Source organism: Denticeps clupeoides, chromosome 1 (genome assembly GCF_900700375.1).
Source record: "Denticeps clupeoides chromosome 1, fDenClu1.1, whole genome shotgun sequence".
Taxonomy (NCBI): domain Eukaryota; kingdom Metazoa; phylum Chordata; class Actinopteri; order Clupeiformes; family Denticipitidae; genus Denticeps; species Denticeps clupeoides.
Genome location: NC_041707.1, coordinates 41,513,629 through 41,540,493, shown reverse-complemented (window position 1 = coordinate 41,540,493; position 26,865 = coordinate 41,513,629). Strand labels below are relative to the sequence as shown.

General features: G+C 50.4%; 5 protein-coding genes and 1 long non-coding RNA gene across 8 annotated transcripts in view; 3 read left to right on the top strand and 3 right to left on the bottom strand.

Moving 5' to 3' along the window:
- The first annotated feature begins 41 nt into the window (after nt 1-41).
- On the top strand, nt 42-3,995 carry actl6b (actin-like 6B). Of its 2 annotated transcripts, none has more exons than XM_028980515.1 (8): nt 42-211; nt 326-415; nt 1,246-1,307; nt 1,545-1,659; nt 1,721-1,801; nt 1,987-2,082; nt 2,166-2,252; nt 3,744-3,995. In XM_028980515.1, exons 1-8 carry the CDS (start codon nt 143-145, stop codon nt 3,822-3,824), a joined length of 681 nt encoding a protein of 226 aa, XP_028836348.1. In that variant the 5' UTR covers nt 42-142; the 3' UTR covers nt 3,825-3,995. The 2 variants fall into 2 exon arrangements, with proteins under 2 accessions (XP_028836348.1, XP_028836357.1); XM_028980524.1 differs by having other exon boundaries at nt 71-211; nt 316-415.
- A 150-nt stretch (nt 3,996-4,145) lies between these two features.
- LOC114790399 (SPRY domain-containing SOCS box protein 2) lies at nt 4,146-5,780 on the top strand. The gene is made up of 3 exons (XM_028980447.1): nt 4,146-4,539; nt 4,741-5,432; nt 5,514-5,780. Exons 2-3 carry the CDS (start codon nt 4,760-4,762, stop codon nt 5,642-5,644), a joined length of 804 nt encoding a protein of 267 aa, XP_028836280.1. The 5' UTR covers nt 4,146-4,539; nt 4,741-4,759; the 3' UTR covers nt 5,645-5,780.
- A 475-nt stretch (nt 5,781-6,255) lies between these two features.
- On the bottom strand, nt 6,256-16,185 carry cntrob (centrobin, centrosomal BRCA2 interacting protein). Of its 2 annotated transcripts, none has more exons than XM_028979859.1 (21): nt 16,081-16,185; nt 14,872-15,147; nt 14,585-14,768; nt 14,021-14,108; nt 13,859-13,934; nt 13,604-13,742; nt 13,290-13,406; nt 13,070-13,186; nt 12,834-12,932; nt 11,514-11,729; nt 10,892-11,017; nt 10,653-10,786; nt 10,062-10,187; nt 8,868-9,015; nt 8,386-8,497; nt 8,160-8,303; nt 7,404-8,041; nt 7,228-7,303; nt 7,022-7,145; nt 6,584-6,659; nt 6,256-6,488 (listed from the first exon to the last, which is right to left on the bottom strand). In XM_028979859.1, the coding sequence occupies exons 2-21, from the start codon at nt 15,114-15,116 to the stop codon at nt 6,378-6,380; spliced, it is 3,096 nt and encodes a 1,031-aa protein (XP_028835692.1). In that variant the 5' UTR covers nt 15,117-15,147; nt 16,081-16,185; the 3' UTR covers nt 6,256-6,377. The 2 variants fall into 2 exon arrangements, with proteins under 2 accessions (XP_028835692.1, XP_028835702.1); XM_028979869.1 differs by having other exon boundaries at nt 7,022-7,142.
- Nucleotides 12,525-14,653, top strand: LOC114790524 (uncharacterized). Its single transcript, XR_003749816.1, has 3 exons — nt 12,525-12,791; nt 13,562-13,748; nt 14,591-14,653. It is a non-coding gene; the product is annotated as an uncharacterized LOC114790524 (long non-coding RNA).
- Nucleotides 16,186-16,805: 620 nt separating the features above from the next.
- eif4e2rs1 (eukaryotic translation initiation factor 4E family member 2 related sequence 1) lies at nt 16,806-19,690 on the bottom strand. Its single transcript, XM_028980503.1, has 7 exons — nt 19,536-19,690; nt 19,310-19,415; nt 19,103-19,237; nt 18,922-19,026; nt 18,681-18,833; nt 17,457-17,593; nt 16,806-17,372 (listed from the first exon to the last, which is right to left on the bottom strand). The coding sequence occupies exons 1-7, from the start codon at nt 19,550-19,552 to the stop codon at nt 17,333-17,335; spliced, it is 693 nt and encodes a 230-aa protein (XP_028836336.1). The 5' UTR covers nt 19,553-19,690; the 3' UTR covers nt 16,806-17,332.
- Nucleotides 19,691-24,068: 4,378 nt separating this feature from the next.
- LOC114790117 (solute carrier family 12 member 9-like) overlaps nt 24,069-26,865 on the bottom strand; it is a 6,674-nt gene continuing 3,877 nt past the window's right edge. The window contains exons 10-13 of the mRNA XM_028979882.1: nt 26,647-26,839; nt 26,360-26,534; nt 25,795-25,941; nt 24,069-25,462 (exon numbers count right to left, since the gene is read on the bottom strand). Of these exons, the coding sequence (XP_028835715.1) occupies nt 24,588-25,462; nt 25,795-25,941; nt 26,360-26,534; nt 26,647-26,839 (1,390 nt within the window). The 3' untranslated portion in view covers nt 24,069-24,587. The remainder of the gene's footprint in view (nt 25,463-25,794; nt 25,942-26,359; nt 26,535-26,646; nt 26,840-26,865) is intronic.

Sequence of the window (26,865 nt, the reverse complement as noted above, 5' to 3'; positions counted from 1 at the left end):
AATTTGCATCGCTGATGACATTGGCAAATAGTCCATTCTGCAAAACCAGAGAGGCATTTTCACAAGTAAATGATTTTTAAACCCCGCCCCTCCCATATGGTCAGGAATAGTGAAGTCTCCTCTGGCTGGGGACTTCATCACCATGCAGTGCCGGGAGCTCTTCCAGGAGATGAACATCGACATCACACCACCGTACATGATCGCATCAAAGGTGTGTTTCTTTACCTACATTCACACACACACACACACACACACACACACACACACACACACGCACACACTATTGTATCTGATTACTCATGATGACCCGGTCAGATCTTTGCAGGAACCGGTGAGGGAGGGAGCTCCCCCAAACTGGACCAAGAAGGACAAACTGCCGCTGGTCACCAAGCCGTGGCACACCTACATGTGTAATGTGAGTCAAGAGTCTTTACATCGACATATCCTCACATCTATACACCCAAACATCCTTACATCTATATATCCTCACATCTATACACCCAAACATCCTCACATCTATATATCCTCACATCTGTACACCCAAACATTCTCACATCTATATATCCTCACATCTATACACCCAAACATCCTCACATCTATATATCCTCACATCTATACACCCAAACATTCTCACATCTATATATCCTCTTATCTATACACCCAAACATTCTCACATCTATATATCCTCACATCTATACACCCAAACATTCTCACATCTATATATCCTCACATCTGTACACCCAAACATTCTCACATCTATATATCCTCTTATCTATACACCCAAACATCCTCACATCTATATATCCTCACATCTATACACCCAAACATTCTCACATCTATATATCCTCTTATCTATACACCCAAACATCCTCACATCTATATATCCTCACATCTATACACCCAAACATTCTCACATCTATATATCCTCTTATCTATGTGACACCCAAACATCCTCATATCTATATATCCTCACATCTATACACCCAAACATCATCCCATCTATACAGTCAAACATCCTCCCATCTATACATCCAAACATCCTCCCATCTATACATCCAAATGCCCTCACATCTATACATCCTCATATCTACACATCCAAACATCTTCATATCAATTTTTTTTCACTTCCATACAACCTCACACCCAAACATCTTCACATAAATAAATCCTCACATCTATATATCCTCACAATATGAGTTGCAAAGTGAGGGTGAGGTTTCAGCATCTGTAACACTGTTGTTCCAGGAGGTGATCCAGGACTTCCAGGCGTCTGTTCTGCAGGTGTCTGACTCGCCCTACGATGAACAGTACGTTCTGCAATCGTACTCTCTCTTACACAACCCAACTGACAGAGGGACAGCTTGACAGGCAGAAAGACGAACAGGGACAAAGAGAGAGAGAGAGAGAGTGAGAGAGAAAGAGAGAGAGAACGAGAGAGGTTAATTACACACAGTAAGAAGGACAGACCAACCTGCATGTACCCTGTAGGATTTTGGAATATGTGTTTCTGTGGGGTGACCACGTGTTTCCTGACTCTCGGTTAGAGTAGCCGCCCAGATGCCCACAGCACACTACGAGATGCCCAGCGGCTACACGACCGACTACGGCGCAGAGAGGCTGCGCATCCCAGAGGGCCTGTTTGACCCGTCCAACGTCAAGGTACAGCTGGGGGAGCAGAGCAGAGGGACAGATCAGCGTCACTGATGTCGTTTTCTCACAGGGCCTGTCTGGGAACACAATGCTGGGAGTCGGACATGTCGTCACCACCAGCATCGGCATGTGCGACATCGACATCAGACCAGTAAGAACACACTGCGTCTGCTGAGAGGTGTGTGTGTGTGTGTGTGTGTGAGATTGAGCCTGTACACACTGTCATGTGACTGTGTCTGGTGTTCTGGATGCTGGGTGGGGCGGCGGCGTGACGCCTGCTGCAGAGTCAGCGCTTTAGGAATGTGTGTGTGTGTGTGTGTGTGTGTGTGTGTTTAGGGGCTGTATGGTAGCGTGGTTGTTACAGGAGGAAACACTCTACTGCAAGGCTTCACAGAAAGGCTCAACAGAGAACTGTCACAAAAAGCACCCCCGGTACGTACACACACACACACACACAATAATATTTCATCATAAACATAACCTGGGTGTGTGTGTGTGTGTGTGTGTGTGTGTAGAGCATGCGCTTGAAGCTCATCGCCAGTAACAGCACCATAGAGCGACGCTTCAGCTCATGGATTGGAGGATCGATTCTGGCCTCACTGGTGAGTGGAAAAGTGTGTATATACTCACACACAAACATCCAAACATCTATACATCCAAATGCCCTCCCATCTATATACCCTCATATCTATACACCCAAACATCCTCCCATCTATACACCCAAACATCCTCCCATCTATACACCCAAACACCCTCACATTTATACATCCAAATGCCCTCACATTTATACATCCAAACGCCCACACATCTATATATCCTCATATCTATACACCCAAACATCCTCACATCTATACATCCAAACATCCTCCCATCTATACACCCAAACATCCTCCCATCCATACACCCAAATATCCTCCAATCTATACACCCAAACATCCTCCCATCCATACACCCAAACATCCTCACATCTATACATCCAAACATCCTCCCATCTATACACCCAAACATCCTCCCATCCATACACCCAAACATCCTCCAATCTATACACCCAACCATCCTCCCATCTATACACCCAACCATCCTCCCATCTATACACCCAAACATCCTCATATCTATACATCCAAACATCCTCCCATCCATACACCCAAACATCCTCCCATCTATACACCAAAACATCTTCCCATCTATACAGCCAAACATTCTCCCATCTATACATCCAAACGCACTCACATTTATACATTCAAACGCCCTCACATCTATATATCCTCATATCTATACACCCAAACATCCTCCCATCTATACACCCAAACATCCTCACATCTATACATCCAAACATCCTCCCATCTATACACTCAAACATCCTCCCATCTATACACCCAAACATCCTCACATCTATACATCCAAATGCCCTCACATCTATACATCCAAACGCCCTCACATTTATACATCCAAACGCCCTCACATCTATATATCCTCACATCTATACACCCAAACATCCTCCCATCTATACATCCAAACGCCCTCACATCTATATATCCTCATGTCTATACACCAACCATCCTCACATATATACATCCAAATGCCCTCACATCTATATATCCTCACATCTATACACCTAAACATCGTCCCATCTATACACCCAAACATCCTCACAGCTATACATCCAAACATCCTCCCATCTATCCACCCAAACATCCTCCCATCTATACATCCAAACATTCTCTCATCTATACATCTATATATCCTCATATCTATACTCCCAAACTTCCTCACATGTATACACCCCAAAAATACTCACATCTATACACCCAAACATCCTCCCATCTATACATCCAAACATCCTCCCATCCATACACCCAAATATCATCCCATCTATACACCCAAACATCCTAACATCTATACATCCAAACGCCCTCACATTTATATATCTTCATGTCTATACACTCATACACCCTCACATCTATACATCCAAACGCCCTCACATCTATACACACACAATCACAACCTATAGACAGACACACAGAACACAGCATGCAGGACACGTGATGTAGCACGTGTGCGTTTGTGTGATGCCACCCATCTCTTCCTGGCAGGGCACCTTCCAGCAGATGTGGATCTCCAAACAGGAGTATGAGGAGGGAGGAAAGCAGACTGTGGAGAGAAAATGTCCCTAAAACAAATACACACACACACACAGAGAGCCCTGCATGTTGCTCTTCTGTCTGTTGCTCTTGTCACAGTCCTGTTTGTGCTGTCGTGATCAGTACACCGACACACACCAACATCACACACTGTGCGACGCAGCTTGTTTGTGGAGTGGAATAAAACGTCCCTGCTCAGCCGTTTCCGGGTCTGGTGCTGTGATCGGGTTCCACCGCCGCTTAGCGCCACCTGCTCAGATCTCGCTGTCTGTGGGGTGTTCGTGGGGTCATTAAATGAGAAAAGGGACCAGAAGGGTTCCTACATGGAACCAACCCAGGTCCTAGTTAGAAGGTAGGAGGAAAGCCACACTGGGCTCCACTCCGTGGAGGGTGCAGCGGTCCACAACATTTAGTAACATCGGGTGTCTGATGGTGATGGTGGGACATCATTCATGACGTCAAAAATGATTTTAGCAGTAGTCTATTTTTCCTTGGTCCTGACATCATGGCGCCTGTGGCCTTGTTCCGGAGCGTCCTGTTCCCGGAGGCCATGAGCACGCGACTGACCGGCGCGGGCCAACTGGGCCGAGCGAGATAAGCGTCCCGGATAAAAACGGCGCGTTCCTGCATCCCGGCGTCCTGCGTTCGGGAGCTGCTGAGAAGCTGCGCTCGCTTCACCGCTGGATGAACATCGCTTCTGGTCACTGGTTTCCGTGGTGGCCCAGCAGGGTTCCAGTTGGTTGCTCAGGTGGGTGTGACCATGTGACGGGTCCTTACTCCAGCTTTGCTTGTCATGACCCTATTTCAACATAAGTGTGATTTTTTTTGTCCTCTTAGAATCATGAGATCGGGTTAATGAGCTTTTGTAGGTGTGGCTTAATGAGAACTGGAGAACCTCCTTGTTGGTAGACCCTGCAGAACCCTGACGGAACCCCTCTGTTTCCTCCAGTGTGGTGCTCTGTGATTGGATGGGGCTCTTATTGTGTCGCTGGCTGTGTGATAACAGTGCGGTGAGGAAGACCGCCTCATCTTCATCTCCCTTCCTCCCTCTCGCCGTCGCCCCGCCCACTCGTCTGTCCATCCTCCTTGATGCAGCCCCCGTCTCCCTGGACGACCCGCGTTCCCACTGGAGTCCCACGGAGGCGTCGCCACACCTGCGCATGGTGGGCGGGGCCTGTGTTTGTCGTGATCAGGTGGAACAGAGCAGTGATGCTGTGAGGGCAGCTCATGGAATCAAGGCGGGGCTTCATGTGTGGGAGGTGCTCTGGGAACCGGGGCAGCGAGGAAGCCACGCCCTCATTGGAATCTCCACCAATAAAGGACCACGACAGGCATCAGGCTACAAGGCACTGGTGGGTGGAGACTCATGCTCCTGGGGGTGGGAGCTCTCAACCAATCAGCTGTGGCACAGCGGGAAGGAGGTGGGGCCGTATCCTACGGGCCCCGGCCGTCCTTTAGAGGTTCCAGGACACGTGCTGGTCGTGGTGGACGCAGACGCGGGAACTCTGGGATACGCTGTGGATGAATTCTACCTGGGTGTGGCTTTTGAGGGTCTCCCAAAAGGGGTGGAATTGTTTCCAACCATCAGCTGTGTTTGGGGCGGGGCCAGGATCTACCTGCGCTACATCAATGGAGCATCACGTATGTATGACCCACGCAAGCACGAAACCAAAGAAAGGCCCCTTCATTAGAGAAATAATTCCGTAATTTATTTTCCGTCAGGTGACCCTCCTGCTCTAGCGTGTCTGTGCCGACTTGGTGTCCGTCAGGCGTTGGGGCGGGACAGAGAGGCTCTGACGGACAGACTGCCCCTCCCACCCATACTCCAGCGCCTCCTCCTCCCTAAATCCTGACTGCCAGCGCCCACGACTCCTGACGGCGTCCTCGTGGCTGGACGTGATTCTACGTTATTTATTTATACGGCATGTATTGGTAATATTTAGACCTTCGCTGCTTTATTTAAAACATTAAATGTCCGAGCTCCAGAAATTTGGCCTTGCTTTGAATGACAACCAATCAGAGACAAGCTCCACCCACTCAAGCCATCTTCAGATATTTAGTTCCGATCAAGCAGTACAGCAGAATCACGGTCGCAGTTACACACTCGCACACACACACAAATACTGTAGCTATGCTGCAAGATGACGCGTGATTGGACGAGACTCGGTAAATGTCACCACACCGCAGCTCATCTACAGACCCAGACAGAGCAGCCTGTTCTCTCAGGACACGGTGACCGGCGGACCCGGACACCATCGTCACCGTCACCTTGACCGAGCAGCAGCCGTAACAAGTCGCGTGGAACAGCGCGTCATTCGCGGGGTTCTGATAAGAGCGGCCAAAGTGATAAATAAAGAATATTTGTCACTGGAACCGCCTCCATTTAACCAGAAACAAATGAGGTCTGACACACACACACACACACACACACACACACACACAGAGAAAACAAAGCCGTCTGTTGTGCATTTCACGGTATGATTTAATAACCAAAAAGAATTCCATAAAAATACATACAGAATAAAAACAACCAACACTGAGGAGAAGGACACAACGATTACAGACGTCCAGAGGGCGGAGTCCCACTCATCTCCAGGCACCGGTCTTCCCTGGTCCAGGCCTGTGACCCGGCGGCCCCGCCTTGCGACCTCGTGAAGACGCTGCTTGTGATGGGGGGCGTCGCTGTGTCGTGTTCACCTGTACATCGGGGAGACGGGACAGGAAGTTACAACACATCCCACCACCACCCGCATCATGTCTGCCCAGCAGGAAGTGGACGGTGAAGGTCCCACCTCGGTCTTCTCCTGCCCGCTGACTTTCTGATCCAGACTGGACTGGGCCGAAGCAGCAGACTTTTCATTCTCAGCTCTAAACGGCACAGAAAACACACACACACACACACACACACACACATATACACCAGGATCTGTTCAATAAATCACTCAACACACACACACACACACACACTCACGCACACAAAGGATCTGCTCAATAATCACTCAACACACACACACACTCAACACACACACACACAAGGATCTGTTCAATAATCACTCAACACACACACACACACATAAAGGATCTGCTCAATAATCACTCAACACACACACACACAAGGATCTGTTCAATAATCACTCAACACACACACACTCAACACACACACACACACAAGGATCTGTTCAACAAACAACGTAAAACACAACATCACTCTCTCTCTCTCTCTCGCCCACCTCAGCAGGTTAATGTAGAGCTGCTGCAGCTGCTGCAAGGTGTGGGTGTTGGGCTGGGCGTGCGCGAGGGGGTCCGTCGAAGTCCCCGGAACCTCCATCCCATGGCGTGCCGCGGAGACATCTTCTGCAGAAACACACAGGCGCCACGTCGGTTACCAAGAGCCTGTCATGCCAACCACAACGTTGTGTCAGTGTCACATGGTCACCTGCGTGTCCTGTGCTGCTGCTGGCGGGCGCGGCAGCCTGGACATCCAGAGGTTCTCCGGGAGAACGATCGAGGAGCTGCAGGAGAAGAGTGGAAATAATCCTACTGCCAGGAACATGGAGACACTTTTTTTTGTTGTAACGTGAACATGCGGTTCTTTTGATTCTTTGTTTTCACCTTCGTGATGTAGTACTGGAGTTCACTCTGCCTCTCTGGATTGAGAGTCTGATTGGATCCTTGTGTAGGGGGCGGAGCCTTTGTTTTGTCCCATTCACCGTGACCTGGCGTGTCCCTAATCACCTGTGATCTCAGGTGACCCTGATTGGCTGACCTCTCAGGGGAGGAGCTACTCACAGACTGATGGATTCTGCTGTGACTCACATGCTGAGTTGGGTTTGGACCTCTGAACTGACCTGGATCCAGATGTCGACTCTGACCTGGGAACTGGTTTGGAAATGTTCTTTGTTTTGGAACGTGCTTCTGAGAGGAGTCATGGTTCTGCTGGTTCTGGTTCTGACTCAGACCCTCACTTTGACTCTGAATCCAGGGCTGATTCTGATTCTGATTCTGTTTGTGAGCAGAAGAATGGCTCTGGCTCGCATTTTGATAATGAAATTGGGACAGACTCTGACTCTGTTTGGGAGCCAAGTCATGGTTTGGACTTGGACTGGGAACCTCAGGTTGCCACGGACTCTGTTCCGCAGCGGAGTCAAGCTTCTGCTTCGGTACTGACTCCTGACTGTGACTCGTCTCCTTAACTTCTCGTTCTGCGTCCGGAGACCTCCCCCAGACCTCCAGATCGCTGCTGCCTAGGGCTGAGAACATACACCACACTCTTTCATCTCCTCCATTAAAAGCCAGTGTGTGTGTGTGTGTGTGTGTGTGTGTGTGTGTGTGTGTGTGTGGGGGTGGGGGGGGGGGGGGGTATTTTACCTGTGAGGCTGGTTTCATCCAGCACGGCCTCCAAAGGTGTGAATATCTGGCTGTGGTTGAGAACGCTGACTTCAGACTCACCGTTCCTCTGCTCCGGCTCTCCATCACGCTCTCTGGACAGGTGCAGGAACACGGCCTGAGGTGCTGCAGGAGGTTTCACTCTTATTTTGCTGACTCTTCTTCCGAGAACCTGTGTGTGTGTGTGTGTGTGTGTGTGTGTGAGTACCTGGCGACTCTGTGCCAGCTGGGTTGGTTCTTTCAGCCGTGTTTTCGGGAGGAGAGGACTGGGATCTGAAGGCACTCCATACAGGCGGGGGTGAGAGAGAGCCATCGACCTGCTGGTTGTGAAAGTGATTGTCACACGTGATACACAGCAGCACAGCACACGGTGCACACAGTGAAATTTGTCCTCTGCATTTAACCCATCACCCTGAGTGAGCAGTGGGCACCATGACAGGCGCCCGGGGAGCAGTGTGTGGGGATGGTGCTTCGCTCAGTGGCACCTCAGTGGCACCTTGGCGGATCGGGATTCGAACCGGCAACCTTCTGATTAAAGGGCCGCTTCCTTAACCACAAGGCCACCACTGCCCTGGTTGTGTTGTTGAAGAGTTTATCATGGATGAAGTGTGGAGTGTTTATTGTGTGTTGGATGCTGACTGCTTGATGGATGTTGTTAAAACGTTTACTGAACGTTTCTTGACTTCAGACCTGATCTTGACCGGTGAGGAGCTTCAGCGCTTCGGTCCAATGGGAGCGCATCATGCCCTGCAGACGGGATATTAACTCCGCCTTCTGAGTCTCCAGTTTCCTTTTGGAGGTCGCCATGGAAACCAGCTCCTCCTTCAGTGCTGAAACCCTGCATGAAAACATTTATTGGAGTGTGTGTGTGAGAGAGAGAGAGTGTGTGTACCTGCTGAGTGTGTATGTGTGTGTGTGTGTGTGTACCTGCTCTCAGACTGCTGTGTGAGTGTGTGTGTGTGTGTACCTGCTCTCAGACTGCTGTGTGAGTGTGTGTGTGTGTGTACCTGCTCTCAGACTGCTGTGTGAGTGTGTGTGTGTGTGTGTACCTGCTCTCAGACTGCTGTGTGAGTGTGTGTGTGTGTGTGTACCTGCTCTCAGACTGCTGTGTGAGTGTGTGTGTGTGTGTGTGTGTGTGTGTGTGTACCTGCTCTCAGACTGCTGTGTGAGTGTGTGTGTGTGTGTGTGTGTGTGTACCTGCTCTCAGACTGCTGTGTGAGTGTGTGTGTGTCTACCTGCTCTCAGACTGCTGTGTGAGTGTGTGTGTGTCTACCTGCTCTCAGACTGCTGTGTGAGTGTGTGTGTGTGTGTGTGTGTGTACCTGCTCTCAGACTGCTGTGTGAGTGTGTGTGTGTGTGTGTGTGTACCTGCTCTCAGACTGCTGTGTGAGTGTGTGTGTGTGTGTGTACCTGCTCTCAGACTGCTGTGTGAGTGTGTGTGTGTGTGTGTACCTGCTCTCAGACTGCTGTGTGTGTGTGTGTGTGTCTACCTGCTCTCAGACTGCTGTGTGAGGTGTGTGTGTGTGTGTGTGTGTACCTGCTCTCAGACTGCTGTGTGAGTGTGTGTGTGTGTGTGGTACCTGCTCTCAGACTGCTGTGTGAGTGTGTGTGTGTGTGTGTGTGTACCTGCTCTCAGACTGCGTGTGAGTGTGTGTGTGTGTGTGTGTGTACCTGCTCTCAGACTGCTGGTGTGTGTGGTGTGTGTCTACCTGCTCTCAGACTGCTGTGTGAGTGTGTGTGTGTGTGTGTGTGTACCTGCTCTCAGACTGCTGTGTGAGTGTGTGTGTGTGTGTGTGTACCTGCTCTCAGACTGCTGTGTGAGTGTGTGTGTGTGTGTACCTGCTCTCAGACTGCTGTGTGTGTGTGTGTGTGTGTGTGTGTGTACCTGCTCTCAGACTGCTGTGTGAGTGTGTGTAGACGCTCGTCTCTCTCCTGTAGCTGTGAGCTGAATTCACTCTGCTGGGCTGACATCTCCAGCTCATGCTGAGAACTGAGCTCAATCAGCTGCTTCCTGCAGAAGAAACACACACACACACACACACACACACACACACACACACACACTCAGCTATATTAAATGAACTTGGAGAACTGGATCAATCGCTTTATTAAAAGGTCCCCTAACATGAAATATTTTTATTCCAGAATAAAAATAAAATGAACCAGCTGGTTCTTCAGAGTCTCGCTCATTTTTACATCCAATCACCAAGCGACTACAATGCTTCACACGTTTGGAAGCCATGGCGGTCGGTGGAGATCATGTTTTAGGGGCAGGGCGGGAAAAAGCCTTTCCCCTTATGACATCATTACCTCCCATTTCTCACGCTTTTTCCAGATCCGACCATCTGAGCTGCCACTCTCTTAACAGCGGAGCAGAACGACCAAAACACTCTTTACACCCATCGCCATTTCTAGCCCCTGCAGGAACTCGTATGTCATGATAGGGGACCTTTAATTAGTGTGTGTGTTTGTGTACCTGTGGTGTTCCCGTAGTTTTGCCGTGTTTCTGCTGTGTTCCTCCTGCAGAACTCCGAGTTTCTCAGTAACCTGCTCCTCTAAAGTGATTTTCAGCTCCGCTTCCAACTGAGAGCGCTGAGCCTCAAACCGAGCCTGACACACACACCGAGACAGAGACACACCCGCACACAGCGTCATGGTTCTGCGTGAGAGCCGCTATAAACAGTCAGGCTGCGTTGATCTGGTGTAAACTGGTACCTGGTCGAGCGTCCGGTCCACCCTGGCGGCATCTCTCTCTCTCCTCATCTCCTCCTTCTGCTGCTGCTCCTCCCTCAACCTCACCTGCAGGTCCTCACAGCGCTGCTGCTGCTGGGACAGAGACATCTGTACACACACACACACACACACTTTATTTTAATATAGTGTATAAGTCAACCTGACTCTCTCCAATTAAAGTGTACGTGTCTAGTCAGACGTAGTGTGTGTGTTGTGTAGTGTGTTACCCTGTCTCTCTCCAGGGCGTGTGTGTGTTGTGTAGTGTGTAGTGTGTTGTGTAGCGTGTTACCCTCTCTCTCTCCAGGGCGTGTGTGTGTTGTGTAGTGTGTTACCCTCTCTCTCTCCAGGGCGTGTGTGTGTTGTGTAGTGTGTAGTGTGTTGTGTAGCGTGTTACCCTCTCTCTCTCCAGGGCGTGTGTGTGTTGTGTAGTGTGTTACCCTCTCTCTCTCCAGGGCGTGTGTGTGTTGTGTAGTGTGTAGTGTGTTGTGTAGCGTGTTACCCTCTCTCTCTCCAGGGCGTGTGTGTGTTGTGTAGTGTGTTACCCTCTCTCTCTCCAGGGCGTGTGTGTGTTGTGTAGTGTGTAGTGTGTTGTGTAGCGTGTTACCCTCTCTCTCTCCAGGGCGTGTGTGTGTTGTGTAGTCAGCTCGCCCTCTCGTCTGCTGCTCTCCTCTCTCTCTTGTTGTAGTTCGGTCTGTAGATTCAGGTTGTGGGTTCGAAGTCGCTCCACCTCTGACCGTGCCTCAGCTCCGCCCACCCTCAGATGCTCCGCCTCCTCAGAGAGCTTCTGCAGTCGTTCCCGAAGCTGGACAAGCTGCTGCTCCTACACACATACAGAGGTCGAGTGATTGTGAGAGAACGTGTATATTAATGTGTGTTCATGATATAAACATCGTCCAAAATGAAGTGAAGGTGACGTGAATGTCATTGTGAAACACTGCAGCACAGCACACGGTGACGTGGTGACAGGTGTCCTCTGTATTTAACCATCACCCAGCGTGTGGGGATGGTGTTCTGCTCAGTGGCAGGTTGTGGGTTCGAAGTGGCTCCACCTCTGACCGTGCCTCAGCTCCGCCCACCCTCTGTATCTGTCTACACATCCAACCAATTTGGTGTTAAGCAGTTAGATGCAAATTCAAATCATGTTTGCACCACCAGTTAAATTACGATTTAATTTCATGCAGCTAAAGACAGTTTCACTACAAACCAGGAAACCCTCAGCTGTCCAATCAGACCTGCCACTGAAACATTATTTTGCCGGTTGACAGAGGATCCCAAACTTTTTCATGTTATTGTATGTGACTGAAGTGGCAAGATCTAGGTCCCTCATTCGATTCACATATAAATAATGTCACTAGGACACCATTCTTTCATCTCAGAAATATTGCAAAAACAAGAAACATCATCTCAATGCATGATGCAGAAAAGTTGGTCCATGCATTTATTACATCAAGGTTAGATTACTGCAACGCATTATTGTCTGGATGCTCTAGTAGGTGCATGAGTAAACTCCAGCTAGTACAGAATGCTGCAGCCAGAGTTCTAACCAGAACCAGGAAATTTGACCACATCACCCCAGTCTTACAATCACTGCATAGAGCTCCGCAGTTGTGGAACGGCTTGCCGGTCAGTGTCCGGGACTCAGACACAGTCTCAGTGTTTAAATTAAAAACACATCTGTTTTCTCTGGTCTTCTGTTAAAGACACTGGGACTGACACACACACACCGAGTCACGTTAAAGTCACGTTTGCCACAGTTTGTTCTCTCCGAGGCTCAGACCACCGCAGGCTCCAGTGAAGAGACACCACTGGGACAAAGATGGCTCATGACCCTGAGCATCATCGGCATGGATGCTTCAAAATAATGGACTTCTTGTTAAGACAGGTTTGGACTAAAATTGTTGTTGTGTGTGTGTGTGTGTGTTACCAGTTGTTTGTTGGTCTTGTCCAGCTCCTGTTTGTGTGTCTGCTCTCGATCCAGGGCGTCAGCTGCTTGCGATAGAGACTCTTCAAGCTGTGTCAGCATCTGATGCCCCAACACAGACACACACAAAAACTTGTCCCCTAACGCTCTGATTCAGGGACCCATGATGTGTGACACAGTAACGTGTGACAATCCAGCACACTTCCATTCTGTGTGTATGTGTGTGTGTGTGTGTGTACCTCTTGTTGTCTGTTTTGTGTTTTCTCCACGTTCTCTTTCTCCTGCTGAAGCCTCCTGATCCCGTCACTCTTGTCCTGCTCATGACGACGCCAACCTTCAACCACCTTCGCCAGAGTCTGATACACACACACGCACACACACCTTCAACATAGCACCACACTACATGAGCGGGGTGTGTGTGTGTGTGTGTGTGTGTGTGTGTGGGTGTTGGTGTTGCACCTTGTCCAACTGTTCAATCATGATGTCTTTCTTCTTGTCAGCAGCAACGGCGAGAGCCACCTGCTGCTGCAGGGACAGTGTTTTAGTCTGGAGGGACAACAGCTGCTGTTCACAGTGCTGAGGGACAGGGAGAGAAAGGGGGACATGGAGAGAGAGAGGGACAAAGAGAAAGAGGGTGACGGAGAGAGAGAGGGAGAAAGAGGGACAGGGAGAGAAGGTGACACGAGAGGGGGACAGAGAGACGGTGACGGTTTGTGTTAATGAATTTAAAGGACCAGTCGTCTCCTGAAGACTGAGCCGGGGACGGGCTCCACCTTCCTGCGGGCACGTTCCCGCTCCACGGCCGTCCTCAGAAGCTGCATCTCGCCCGGCGACTCGGCCGCATCGCCGCGCCGCAGCCGCGAGTAACGAGGGAACAATTCGTCCAGGCCAGCGGTGGACAGGACAGGCGCGCTGCAGGTGGACAATTCATCTGTGTTATTAGCAGATAATTCTGGTTCTGCTTTTCTAATGAAAAAGACAGCTTGCTCAGTGTGTGTGTGTGTGTGTGTGTGTGTGTGTGTGTGTACCTAAGCAGGTTTGACGTTGTGTCACTTATAAACGAGTCATCGTCCAGCAGCTGGGAGATGGGGGGTGGGGCCTCAGCTAGATGGGGACAGTCGAGACCTTAAACTCAATATGACTGATACACCTCAATATCGAAATGTGTGTGTGTGTGTGTGTGTACTCACCCATTCCCTCTTCAGTTCTGTGTGATCTCAACATGCTCTGCAGGTGACTCCTCACATTTTCCATGTCCTCAATGTGCCGCCGGCCATTCTGTACACACACACACACACACACAGTAGTGTGTCACCTTGCTGAGTGTGTTCAGTAAAGTACGAGTGTGTTTTGTGGGGACATATGTGTGTAGAGTGTTGTTTAAACGGAGTGTGTAATGTGGAGACCAGTCTGTCATGTTATAATTGTGTGTGTGTGTATCACCTTGCTGAGTCCCTTCAGTAAATGTATGATTGAAAGTGAAAGTGAAGTGATTGTCACATGTGATACACAGCTGCACAGCACACAGTGCACACAGTGAAATTTATCCTCTGCATTTAACCATCACCCTGAGTGAGCAGTGGGCACCATGACAGGTGCCCGGGGAGCAGCGTGTGGGGACGGTGTCTTGCTCAGAGGTACCTTGGTGGGATTTGACCCGGCAAACTCCTTAACCGTGTGTTTTGTTGGGACGTTATGTATGTGTATGTGACATTATTAATGTGTGTATTGTTGTGATTGTGTGTGTGTGTCACCTGCAGATTGTTGCTCCTGTTGATAGAGTTCCTCAGATCTTCTGACAGATGCTCCGCCCCCAAAACAGACTCTGCAACTGGACAGCAGTCCAGCTCCTCCCCTTCCAGCCTATTAGAGGTGAGTGGGGGTGTGGCCCAGTTGAAGTGCCAGAGCTCTGGAGAGGAGAGTTTAAAGGACACCTGCCTGTAAATGAACAAAGAATCTTCATCATCCTCATCATCCTCCACCCCTCACAGGAGTGATAATGGTTGGCGGTGGGTGTGGTCAGGTCGCTCGGGTGATGGACCTGGGCTTGGCGGACTGGGCAACACTGCACCCGTCCCGGCTCTGCTGTAGGGACGAGTAGAGGCGGGCGGTGACCTCCCGTGACGAGGACAGCGCCGATAGGGGCGAGGAAGGCCAGGAGCGGGCCAACGCCGGGGGGGAGGTGGCCCCGCGCAGGGGGAGGGGCTTCGAGCGGGATGGGGGAGGAGGGGAGATGGGCAGCGGCTCGATGTCACTCAGCAGGTCTTCCGTCTGGCAATCAGACATTTCCGAGCTGATGGTCGCACACACACCAGCTCTGTCCAACACACACACACACACACAGACAGAGACAGGTCACCATCCATTCCATTCCACAGCAAGTTTACTTTCAACTGGTCCTCAGTGTCCAACCAGGACACGCCACGTGTGTTTTTATGGGTCAGCGTGCAGTTCATGTCGCAGGACCAGACTCATTTACATTTAAGGCGTTTGGCAGACGGCCGGATCCAGAGCGACTTACAACGTGCTTCCATGTCACCATGGATGAAGTGGTCAGTTCTGGTTCACCAGGACCCCCAACTATGAATACAATCTTTTTATTCACTCTGTTCTAGTTTCTATACAGAAGAAGGTTACAAGTTCATCTAAATCTTCTCTAAAGAGGAAGGTGTTGAGCTGCCGTGTGAAGGTGCTCAGTGACTGAGCTGGAAGTTCGTTCCACCACCGAGGGGCCAAGACGGAGAAGAGTCTAGATGAGCGTCTTCCTTTTACCTTCAGAGATGGAGGGACCAGGCGAGCAGTACTGGAGGCTCGGAGTAAACGAGGTGCAGTGCGAGGTGTAATAAGGGCTGTGAGGTAGGATGGTGCTGCTCCATGTCTGGCTTTGTAGGCCAGCATCAGTATTTTGAACCTGATGCGTGCAGCTACTGGGAGCCGGTGGAGGAACGTAGCAGAGGGGCGGTGTGGAGAACTTGGGAAGGTTGAAGGTCATTTTGTATGAGTTGTAGAGGTCGGATGGTACACAGTGGTAGACCAGCTAGAAGGGAGTTACAGTAGTCCAGTCGTGAGATTACTGAGGACTGAACCAGGTTCTGGGTGGCCTGGGTTGACAGATAAGGACGGATTCGTCTGATATTCGTCAGTCATCTTCCTCGGCGCCGTCGCGTTTTTAAACTCTCTGGTCCGACTAGCCAGACGTTAACTTACGCGTTAACTAACTAACTTTCCAGAACGCCCGTGAGTCCCTTACCGGCTGCAGGTCTCGAAGAAGCGCGGCGGCTCAGCGCAGGAGACTCGGGTCCGAACGCGCCATAGCAACCGGCGGCCAACGGCGGCGTGACGTCATCGCGACGCGACGCACCGTCCGCTTCGAACAATGCACAACACAACAAATATACAACATAATATCGGCACGTTATTTACGGACAACACGGTTATAGAAGCGTTTTATTTATCTAAAAAAAATGCCTTCTGTTCTAGAATTATCGTTTTTTAAAAATCATTGTTCGTTTGTGGTGGTGTTGATGTTTTGATGAGTTTGTTGATGATAAACGAATAAAAAATGTAATTGAATCAACAGAAAACACAGTTCGTTCATTTTATTGGTGCAAAACCATCAAGCTGTCGCTCCAGGCCGAATTAGTGAATAAGACTGTACAAAAAAAATGGGATCAATCTAAAGAGACGTGAATTGTAAACACGTGAATATTCGGGAAAAAATGTGGAATTAAAAAAAAGCCGCTGACGACTCCGTTCCTTTAGATGGCAGCACTGCAGCACATTTTAATGCGAATTTGGGTTTAAAATCGTAATATTTCGGTTCTTCATGTCAGACTCGATTTCCTGCCAGGGAAGGAACTGTGAAAATCCCCAAATGATTATTTTAATCAATATTCGATTGAACATTGCCGGGGAGCTAAATTGATCCTTAGCGTTCTTCTCTTAATTGATGAACCATATATTTCAATCAGCAAGTATGATAAAGTAACATTTTTTAATAGTTGACACTTCAGCACACAAACAGAAAGATCCTGTTAACATTTCTGGCCAGTTAAGAATGATTATTCTGGAGGAAAGTGTAGCTTTTGGTTCCCTGGAAGTCCAGCCTAGACGTGTTACGTGTGGGTGGAGTAACCATAAGGGGCATCGTCATGCCACTGGATGCAGATCACTGCCATGAAACACTTTATTCAGAAACACAACGAGAGGTCAGCGCGTTGAGAGAATGTCGCAGGACCTTCTCAGGAGCTCCACGGGTCACTCAGAAACCCTTCAAGTGATGCCTGTGTTCAGGGGTAGAGAAACCGCAAAGACTCTGCTGTCTGTCTGTTTGTGGCCCTGTGGCCCACACTAGTGGCCCTGTTCAGAAATGTAACTCCAGTCATCTTCAGCGAGCTGAAACAAGTGAAAAGGGAGAAGTTCTGCATCACTGCGTCCCGCTGGCAGTTCGTCCATCAGCTGCTTCACCACAGCTTTAAAGACACGTTCCCCAAACATTCCGCTCACAATGTCATCTTTGTGTTTCGGAAACTGGAGTTGTCCCTGCAGAGAGGAGAGTCAGGAGATGAGATGAAGGGTGAATATGGATATTATGCATGTATGTACACTGCGAGTGTGTGTATGTACTTCAGGCTGTCGTTGTGGGTCTTGTACTCCATGATGGTGTTGGGCGGCAGGTTGAGGACTCGCCGCAGCGTGTCCCTGATACGTGAGGTGGTCACCTGATCGCTGGCAGTCTTATTCCAAATAGACAGGATGTCTTCCTGCACACCGGAAATGACATCAGCATTCAGTCAATAGACCCTGAGGACAACTATGCTGTTAAAAATCCCCTGACATGATTTCTTTTATAGCTATCTTGTTGGTCCCTAATCTCGTATCTGAGGTCTCTTGGTGCAGAACTACAGCCACTTTGATCCAGTCCCACAGCGAGATTTCCCAGGACGCGCCGTTTCACCGTCTGTAGCTTTAAATGCTAATGAGGAGGAGAGCGGCCTATAGAAGTTAAGCGGGAAACGACGTCATCAACACCATCCATGATGTTTGGCACAGACAGGAAGTCGTGTCACCATTTTTCCAGAAATAAAATGAACCCGCTGGTCCCCGAGTCTGGCATGACGGAACTTAAAAATAAATTTGTGCTCATTTTTACATCCAAACACCGAGCAACTACGATGCTTGTTGCCTACACGTTTGGAAGCCACAACGGTCGGTGGAGATAATGTTTTAGGGGAGGGGCGGGAAATTCTCTGGCTGGAAAAAGCATGACATACGCTAAGTGATTGTCATTGTGAAACACTGCAGCACAGCACACGGTGACATGGTGAAATGTGTCCTCTGTATTTAACCATCACCCTTGGTGAGCAGTGGGCACTGCGACAGGCGCCCGGGGAGCAGCGTTCGACTAAGGGGACAAATTCCAGATCAGACCGTCTGAGCTGCTGCTCTCTGAATGACAAAAGTATCTTTACACTTATCGCCATTACACCTTATACACTTTCCTTAACACGCTTCCTTAAGGAAGCGGCCCCGTAATCAGAAGGTCCCCACACACTGTTCCCCGGGTGCCTGTCATGGTGCCCACTGCTCACCAAGGGTGATGGTTAAATGCAGAGGACACATTTTGTTGTGTGCATGTGTGCTGTGTTGCAGTGTATGACAATCACTTCACTTTCACTTCTAGCCACTGTGAAAAGTAAGACTATAGACAGGCCAGGGGACCTCGTATTAATGTTAAATAATCTCACAAAGTCACATTTTCAGAATACAGGACCTTTAAGTAACAGGAGAAGAACAGGAAGGACTTCCACAGGGTCATTGTAAAAAGACCAACTTCCACACATCGCCCACCTGGAAGCGGATGGAGACGACCACTCCACAGATCTCCTCGCCCACCATGAACTGCTCGCCCAGCATGGCCAGGATGATGTTCTCCCAGAAACGTGACGCCAGACCCTTCCTGAGACGGATGATCCACTTCCCACCATTCTTGTTGGCCTCGTCCTGAACAGAGAAAGATCTCAATCGTCCGTTCTGCAATCAGAGGGAGTTGTGGACCGACCCACACACACAAACACATATACACACACACCTCCCACATGGGCTTGATGCCTTCTTTAAACAGGTGGAAGTCGCTGTGTCCGGTCAGGTCTCCCGGACGAACCAGGTGGCTGTAAAACTTCCAGAACTGCTCCACCTACGAGGAAAGAGAGCTGAGTGCGAGTAAAGAGCCTGGCCGGGCGTGGCACGCCGGGCGTGGCAGGGCGACTGACCGAGGCCACGGTGCCGATCTGCCGGATGTTCTGCTCGTAGCTCTGGGTGTTGGCCGGCCGGCTGGGCGTGCGCCGCGAGTACCAGAAGGTGTAGTTGTATTGGAGGGGGTGCTCCCCCGCCGCCGGGGAGACGGCCTGCGGTCACAACACGTCACACAGGTCAGAGGGGAAAGTCGTGGAACACGAGCCCGGCATCACACATCTTACTTTTCTCCGGTTGTTGTTGTTGTTGACCGTCCCGCCGTCCACGTCACTCCTGTCGTCACGCGTGGACACCACGTCGTCACGCTCCTCGGCGTCCTCCTCCTTCAAACTGAGGGGACAAGGACAACACGCCGTCAGCGGAGCTAAACGTCCAGGCCGCGGAGGAAGTGGGGTTAGCATTAGCCACCTCGGTTAGCAGGTGTAACTAAGCGGAAAGAGACAGACTCACTGCTCGAACTGGTTCATCGCGCCGGTTCCGGAAGAGCCCGGGCTGCGAAAAGTCTCCCCCGGAAGAGAAGGCGACTATGCAGCCTCCGAAAAGCAACTTTTCGCCGCTCAGGAGCCGCTCGCGTTTCTCGCTGCGCCGCCGCGCCGCTGACGCATGCGCAGTGAGTCGGACTACGGCGGCCGCAACGGACAAACAGAACAGCGATTTCAGCATCTTGGAGCTGATTTGTTGAACGATTCAACATTTACATTTACATTTAAGACATTTGGCAGACGCCCTTATCCAGAGCGACTTACAACGTGTTACCATCAATGAAGTGATCAGTTCTAGTTCATTAGGACCCTCAACTATGAATACAATCTTTTTATTCACTCTTGATGTTTCTATACATAAGTTAGACAATAAGAAGGTTACAAGTTCATCTAAATATTCTCTAAAGAGGAAGGTCTTGAGCTGCCGTGTGAAGGTGCTCAGTGACTGAGCTGGAAGTTCATTCCACCACCGAGGGGCCAAGACGGAGAAGAGTCTAGATGAGGGTCTTCCTTTTACCTTCAGAGATGGAGGGACCAGGCGAGCAGTACTGGAGGCTCGGAGTATACCAGGTGCAGTGCGAGGTGTAATAAGGGCTGTGAGGTAGGATGGTGCTACTCCATGTCTGGCTTTGTAGGCCAGCATCAGTATATTGAACCTGATGCGTGCAGCTACTGGGAGCCGGTGGAGGAACGTAGTAGAGGGGCGGTGTGGGAGAATTTGGGAAGGTTGAAGATCAGTCGTTCTGCTGCATTTTGTAGTAGTTGTAGAGGTGGGATGGTACATAGTGGTAGACCAGCTAGAAGGTAGTTACAGTAGTCCAGTCGTGAGATTACTGAGGACTGAACCAGGATCTGGGTGGCCTGGGTTGACAGATAAGGGCGGATTCGTCTGATATTGTAGAGAAGGAATCTACATGAGCGGGAAAGATTGCTGATGTGAGTCGAGAAGGAGAGTTGGTTGTCTATTATTACTCCAAGGCTGTTCGCATTATATCTGAATGCTTCTGTTCTTTTATGTTCTTTTCTTTTCAGTATGTAACGTTGTTTAAACGTTACATGTTACGAGTTGTGGAGAAACGTTGTACCGTCTGACACGTATGTAACCGAAATGACAAAATAGCTCAACTTCAATTTATATTTGGCTGACTGGAACAGCAGCAAATTCGAATTCAGTGTTTCCACTGAACTCTACCAATCTGGATTAGATTTTCTTTTTTAATTAGTATGATACGATTTCAGTTCACCTTCATTATTTCGGCTCGGCTGGATCAAAACACAAGAATCCAGTAATGCGAGAGGCAGGGATGCAGTAAAAAGAATTCCGGCCCGATTTTCCTGACTAGTGAAATAAAAAGATCTTATTAGAAGCGAAGGGAGAAGTTTGTCCCTCACTTCTCGCATCGCAAATGCTTTCAGATATGACCGATTCTTTTTATTTTTAAGGAAGAACGTTTCAGAAGGCCAACTTAACGCATTTGGAAAATACGTAGTTACGTTGTTGTACAACACGTCCCATCTCCTCAATGTGAAATGTCCACTTTGTCCATCTTTGTTGCTTCTCATTTACAAAACCAACTCTCCATCAATCACACAGTGAGAAAGAGAGTGAGTGAGAGAGAGGGAGACCCTTGAGCTGAAGAGGCTCCACACTTGTCCTCTTGAGCATAAGAGGAAATAAAAGGACGCGAATAAAAGAGGGATGAGGGCCTTTTCAGCCCCTTTCTTCTTCCTCTTCTTCCTCTGTCATCTCTAATCTCCTTCTTGGTTGTGGGAAAAACAGGCTAGACAGAGAGAGAGAGAGAGAGAGATGTAGGAATGTTGAGCCGGTGCCGGCCTGCTTATCCTGACTACCAGTTGTCTACGTCATGACACGATTCAATAGGAATAAAATGGACTTTAAAGGGCTGCTGAGGACGGCCCAGCTCTCCACCAATCGTGACACCAGAGAAAAGTCCCCAACTGTGTCACCATGCCAGTCGTACCCCAACATTTCCATATGAATGGAGACACAGACACACAATGGCACCGTCCCCCAGCCAGCATCCCAAACATCATGTCCACCCTCGTCTCATTCACACGTCCCTGAGCAGAGAAGGACGTGACGGTGGCGAGAACTGGGTGGGAACCGGAGCAGAGGAGGAGTCGTGCGGATTAAGAGCATGTCGGAGGCCGGAGGGACAAGTGTCGGGGATCAGAGTGCGGGCTCAGGGTGGGCCACGCCCTCGGTGTGTGTGGCCCGGCCGTGTGACAAGACGAACGTAGCGTCCACCCGGATCCGGCAGGAATTCTGTCATTATGCATCATGTGACCTCCTCACCCACACTCCTTCCAACGTCCTCACCCCTCCGCGGGGACACGTTCTGTACAAACATCCATCATTTCTAGCAACAGACTCTCCATTGGAAAAGTCAGGAACCTGCCAATCACCGGTGACTGACAGCTGAACTCTAATCCCACAATGAAGGGGGTTAAGTGACACTTCAGCCTTATGAATGAAGCAGATCAAATCCCCAACCTCGCACAGACATGCCACCCAGGGGCTGATGACCGCTAATCCGTCTTTCGCACATCCTGACCCCGCCCCTCTGCTATATATGGGGCGCTGCACGAGGACCCCCGCAGAGAACTTTTCATCCTGACCACCATGAGCCCATCTGAGTCCCATCCAAAGGTAGGTGTGACGCGGCCTGCTCGGTGTAGAAATGCCCGCTTCTCATCCGCCCATCCCGCAGGCATCCAAGCCCCTGATGGAGAGGAGGCGGCGGGCGCGCATCAACGCGTGCCTGGTGGAGCTGCGCGCGCTCCTGCTGCGCGTGCACGGCGCGCAGGCGCAGCGGCCCAGGCTGGAGAAGGCGGAGGTGCTGGAGCTGACGGTGCGCCACCTCAGGTCCCTGTCGTCCCGCGGCGCCCCGCCCTGCGCGTGCACGCTGCCCGTCTGGAGGCCCTGGTGACGCTGACCAGACGGTTACTTACATTTATTACAGAGGGGAACAAACTCAATAACCCGAGTTGATGAAGTGCCGCATGCTGTATTTTGTTTCATTTTTAATTGTGCTATTTTTTGATAATAAAAAGTTCATTTTGAATCAGTTCCGTGTGAAATACCATGACCCACTTGAATTCAAACAGCTGCAATTTTTCTAATGGACCTGTATCAGGGGGTTTACATTTACATTTACAGAATTTATCAGACGCCCTTATCCAGAGCGACTTACAACCAGTAGTTACAGGGACAGTCTCCCTGGAGCAACTTAGGGTTAAGTGTCTTGCTCAGGGACACAATGGTAGTAAGTGGGTTTAGTTGCAGATCAGGACCTGTATCAGGGGGTTTAGTCTCAGATCATACCTGAATAAAGGGGTTTAGTCTCAGGTTGGGACCTATAACAGAGTTTAGTCTCAGAGCAGGACCTGCAAAAGGGGGTTTAGTGTCATATCAGAACCTGTAACAGGGGGTTTAGTCTCAGATTGGGACCAGTAACAGGGGGTTTAATCTCAGATCAGGACCAGTAACAGGGGGTTTAATCTCAAATCAGGACCTATAACGGAGTTTAGTCTCAGAGCAGGACCTGTAACAGGGGGTTTAGTCTCAGATCAGGACCAGTAACAGGGGGTTTAATCTCAGATCAGGACCTATAACGGAGTTTTGTCTCAGAGCAGGACCTGTAACAGGGGGTTTAGTCTCAGATTGGGACCAGTAACAGGGGGTTTAATCTCAGATCAGGACCAGTAACAGGGGGTTTAATCTCAGATCAGGACCTATAACGGAGTTTAGTCTCAGAGCAGGACCTGTATCAGGGGGTTTAATCTCAGATCATACCTGAATAAAGGGGTTTAGTCTCAGGTTGGGACCTATAACAGAGTTTAGTCTCAGAGCAGGACCTGCAAAAGGGGGTTTAGTGTCATATCAGAACCTGTAACAGGGGGTTTAGTCTCAGATTGGGACCAGTAACAGGGGGTTTAATCTCAGATCAGGACCAGTAACAGGGGGTTTAATCTCAGATCAGGACCTATAACGGAGTTTTGTCTCAGAGCAGGACCTGTAACAGGGGGTTTAGTCTCAGATCAGGACCAGTAACAGGGGGTTTAATCTCAGATCAGGACCTATAACGGAGTTTTGTCTCAGAGCAGGACCTGTAACAGGGGGTTTAGTCTCAGATTGGGACCAGTAACAGGGGGTTTAATCTCAGATCAGGACCAGTAACAGGGGGTTTAATCTCAGATCAGGACCTATAACGGAGTTTAGTCTCAGAGCAGGACCTGTATCAGGGGGTTTAATCTCAGATCAGGACCTATAACGGAGTTTTGTCTCAGAGCAGGACCTGTAACAGGGGGTTTAGTCTCAGATCAGGACCAGTAACAGGGGGTTTAATCTCAGATCAGGACCTATAACGGAGTTTAGTCTCAGAGCAGGACCTGTATCAGGGGGTTTAGTCTCAGATCATACCTGAATAAGGGGGTTTAGTCTCACATCAGGGCCTCAGTGGACAAACACACACACACATTGAGGACTCAAATGATTATAATTGAATAGAACAACAAAATCAGTCCTGTTATAAAACGTTGAGTTACACAGCATGAGTATTTTTATTAGACTGTCACTTTTTGTTCCATTCTTAAAAGTCATTAAGAGTCAGGATGAAGACACTGCCACACTCGCACACTTTCTCCCAGAATTCCAAGTCAGTCAAAGGCGGTGCTCAATCTATTAGTGCAATAGCGACATCACCATGGTGACAGTCTGGGAAGCGTTCTGTGAAGGGGCGGGGCATGTCCGATATTGATGTCGTCAGGTGGGCGGGTCCTTCAGGGATCAGCTGTGAAGCATGGAGTTAAGACACCGAGGCGCCGAGGCAGAGGGACAATATGCTACAGCACGTTCTCATGGTGGAGAGAGAGAGATAGAGAGATGGCGCACAAGCGAGGAATTAAACAAGACTGGTGGGATATACTGTGCTTTTATCTCCACACCGCGGAAGGCTGATTGTAGCACACACACACTTCCTGTAACCCAGTTCCTCTCTCAGAGCTCCGTACATGTGACCGGCGTGAGGCCGTGCACTAAGAGGGTGGGGCCTAAGTCATTAGTCACCGCCTCCAGCTGGGCCAGGTACGCGTGTGATTGGTCAGGAGGTGCCGGTGGGCGGGGCAGGTAGAGGAACCTGACATCAGATTGGGCACTGTTCTCCTGCAGCATTCTGTTTACGGAAGACAAAAACTCCGGGGACAGAGACGGTGCTTTTCTGGCCCAGCCCCCCCCGCCATTTTCCCCACCCCCAACGTCTCCTCCACCTGGCGTTGCCGCCCGCCTTCCCTCAGTCTCTGTATAGGCGTCCCAGGTGACGACTTGAATGGACGCTCGGATTCGCAGCTTTCCCAGCAGCTCTCTGAGCCCCGCCTCTTTCTGAAGCCAGCCAGGCCCCGGCCACGCCCCTTGATCCGACTCTGCTTCCACACAGAGGAATATACGCATGTGGGCGTGTCTCCAGGCGTTGGCCATGTTCAGCACGCATGCCAGCTGCAGCAGGAAGAGGCTGCACACATCCAGGTAGCCACCGCTCTCTGGGCGGAGCAAATTCAGGGGCCAAACGTCAATCATCCGCCCGGCCCCGCCCTTGGTCGCTGGCGGCAAGTTGTGGAAGTAGCGCGCCAGGCAAACATTCTTGCCCATCTTAATGCCGTCCCGGATTATGCCCACGTACTCTTCGGGGCTCAGTTGCCGTAGCGACTCCTGGCTGCGGACGGGGGGGAAGTGCGCCTGCAGGGAGGGCAGATCGACCCCTAAGCGCTCGGCGACTCCGCCCACTCCGCCGCAGAAGGCCGCGTCCTGCACGAAGTAGTCATCGGGGACGCAGCTGTCGTAAAAGCCCAGAACCAGGGTGTTGGGTTTCATCCCCCCTGAAAACACAAACGCGTCACGACATCACAGGGGCAGGGGCAGTTATGAATTATTATCGGTTGCATGGCTTATGGTTATTGTTTAAATGAATTTTTGTTTGAAATTCGACGTATACAATATGAGAGATTTGTAGTTCATTTTGAAGGTAGTGATTTATGGGTAAACCAAGTCTGGCGAGAAAAGACGCGAGTTCTCATGGCGCAAGTTGTACAAGAACGTCCACGCGATAGAAGCCCGTTTGGAGAGTCGACCTGTGTCTGTGTTGTCGTGAAGAGAGCTACATGCTGTGTGTGTGTGTGTGTGTGTGTGTGAGAGAGAGAGAGAGACCGACCCAGTCCGGTGATCCTCAGCAGATGCTGGGTTCCCTGCCGGACCGTAGTGGACAGGGTCAGGTCCACGAACGCCTTCACCTGCAGCAGCTCCACCAGGTTCAACCAGAACTGATACTGAGGCAGGACCGGATCCCGCGCCAGAGAGTCTACCGACAGACGGAGACGCGGAGAGAGAGAGAGAGAAGAGAAAGTATGAGAGATGCTGAAAGAAAGGGGTCAGTGGTGGCCTAGCGGTTAATCAGAAGGTTGCCGGTTCGAATCCCGATCTGCCAAGGTGCCACTGAGCAAAGCGCCGTCCCCACACGCTGCTCCCCGGGCGCCTGTCATGGTGCCCACTGCTCACTCAGGGTGATGGTTCAATGCAGAGGACACGTTTCACTGTGTGCACCGTGTGCTGTGCTGTTGTGTATCACAAGTGACAATCACTTCACTTTATCACTTTATGACTTCATCACCTGGCAACCTCAGAGAACCTTGAGCACAACTTAAATAAAGAAATAAAAATCTATAATAATGAAATGTATGTTTTGACCGTAGTCCAGCTGAGGAGAAGGACTACATTACCCAGGTCTCCCAGGTGCACGTGGCCCAGGACAAAGAGCCCGCCCTTCTTCAGCTGGTTGACGAATGAGACGAGCTGGCAGGAGGAGCGCGGGTTCGACACCATCAGCAGCACCTGCGGCCGCCAGAACTTCACGTGGTCCTTGCGCACGTCCAGCAGCAGCAGGTACTTGCGGACCTGCGCACAGGGGTACAAGCCGGGGGGCGTGAGGGCGCGTGTCCTCGCGCGGGGTGGACGGGCGCGCGTCCTCGCGCTGTGCGGACGCCCGCGCGTCCTGGTGTCCTCGTACCTGGTGGAATATGAGCGCCTGGCTGACGTAGCCCCAGCTGCTGGTGGGCGAGCGGTAGTGGATGAACAGCAGCAGCAGCAGCAGCAGCGCGATGCTGGCGGACGAGAAGAGCGGCTCGATGACGAACATCATGACCACGCTACCCACGATGCCCAGCAGGCAGGAGTGCCAGGAGAACAGCTGGAACGTCGGCCTGAGACACACAGGAGGATTTAAAAC

Coding starts and splice junctions, on each gene's coding strand:
- actl6b (XM_028980515.1), top strand. CDS start 143: ATGCAGTGCCGGGAGCTCTTCCAGGAGATGAACATCGACATCACACCA. Junction 212..325: donor CGTACATGATCGCATCAAAG/GTGTGTTTCTTT, acceptor AGATCTTTGCAG/GAACCGGTGAGGGAGGGAGC. Junction 1,308..1,544: donor GACTCGCCCTACGATGAACA/GTACGTTCTGCA, acceptor ACTCTCGGTTAG/AGTAGCCGCCCAGATGCCCA.
- LOC114790399 (XM_028980447.1), top strand. CDS start 4,760: ATGGGGCTCTTATTGTGTCGCTGGCTGTGTGATAACAGTGCGGTGAGG. Junction 5,433..5,513: donor CTACATCAATGGAGCATCAC/GTATGTATGACC, acceptor ATTTTCCGTCAG/GTGACCCTCCTGCTCTAGCG.
- cntrob (XM_028979859.1), bottom strand. CDS start 15,116: ATGTCTGATTGCCAGACGGAAGACCTGCTGAGTGACATCGAGCCGCTG. Junction 11,018..11,513: donor ACGCCCTGGAGAGAGAGAGG/GTAACACGCTAC, acceptor GTGTGTGTACAG/ATGTCTCTGTCCCAGCAGCA. Junction 8,498..8,867: donor TCCTCACCGGTCAAGATCAG/GTCTGAAGTCAA, acceptor TTTCACAACCAG/CAGGTCGATGGCTCTCTCTC.
- eif4e2rs1 (XM_028980503.1), bottom strand. Junction 19,238..19,309: donor ACAACAACAACCGGAGAAAA/GTAAGATGTGTG, acceptor TTGTGACCGCAG/GCCGTCTCCCCGGCGGCGGG. Junction 17,594..18,680: donor TCGTCTCCATCCGCTTCCAG/GTGGGCGATGTG, acceptor TCCGGTGTGCAG/GAAGACATCCTGTCTATTTG.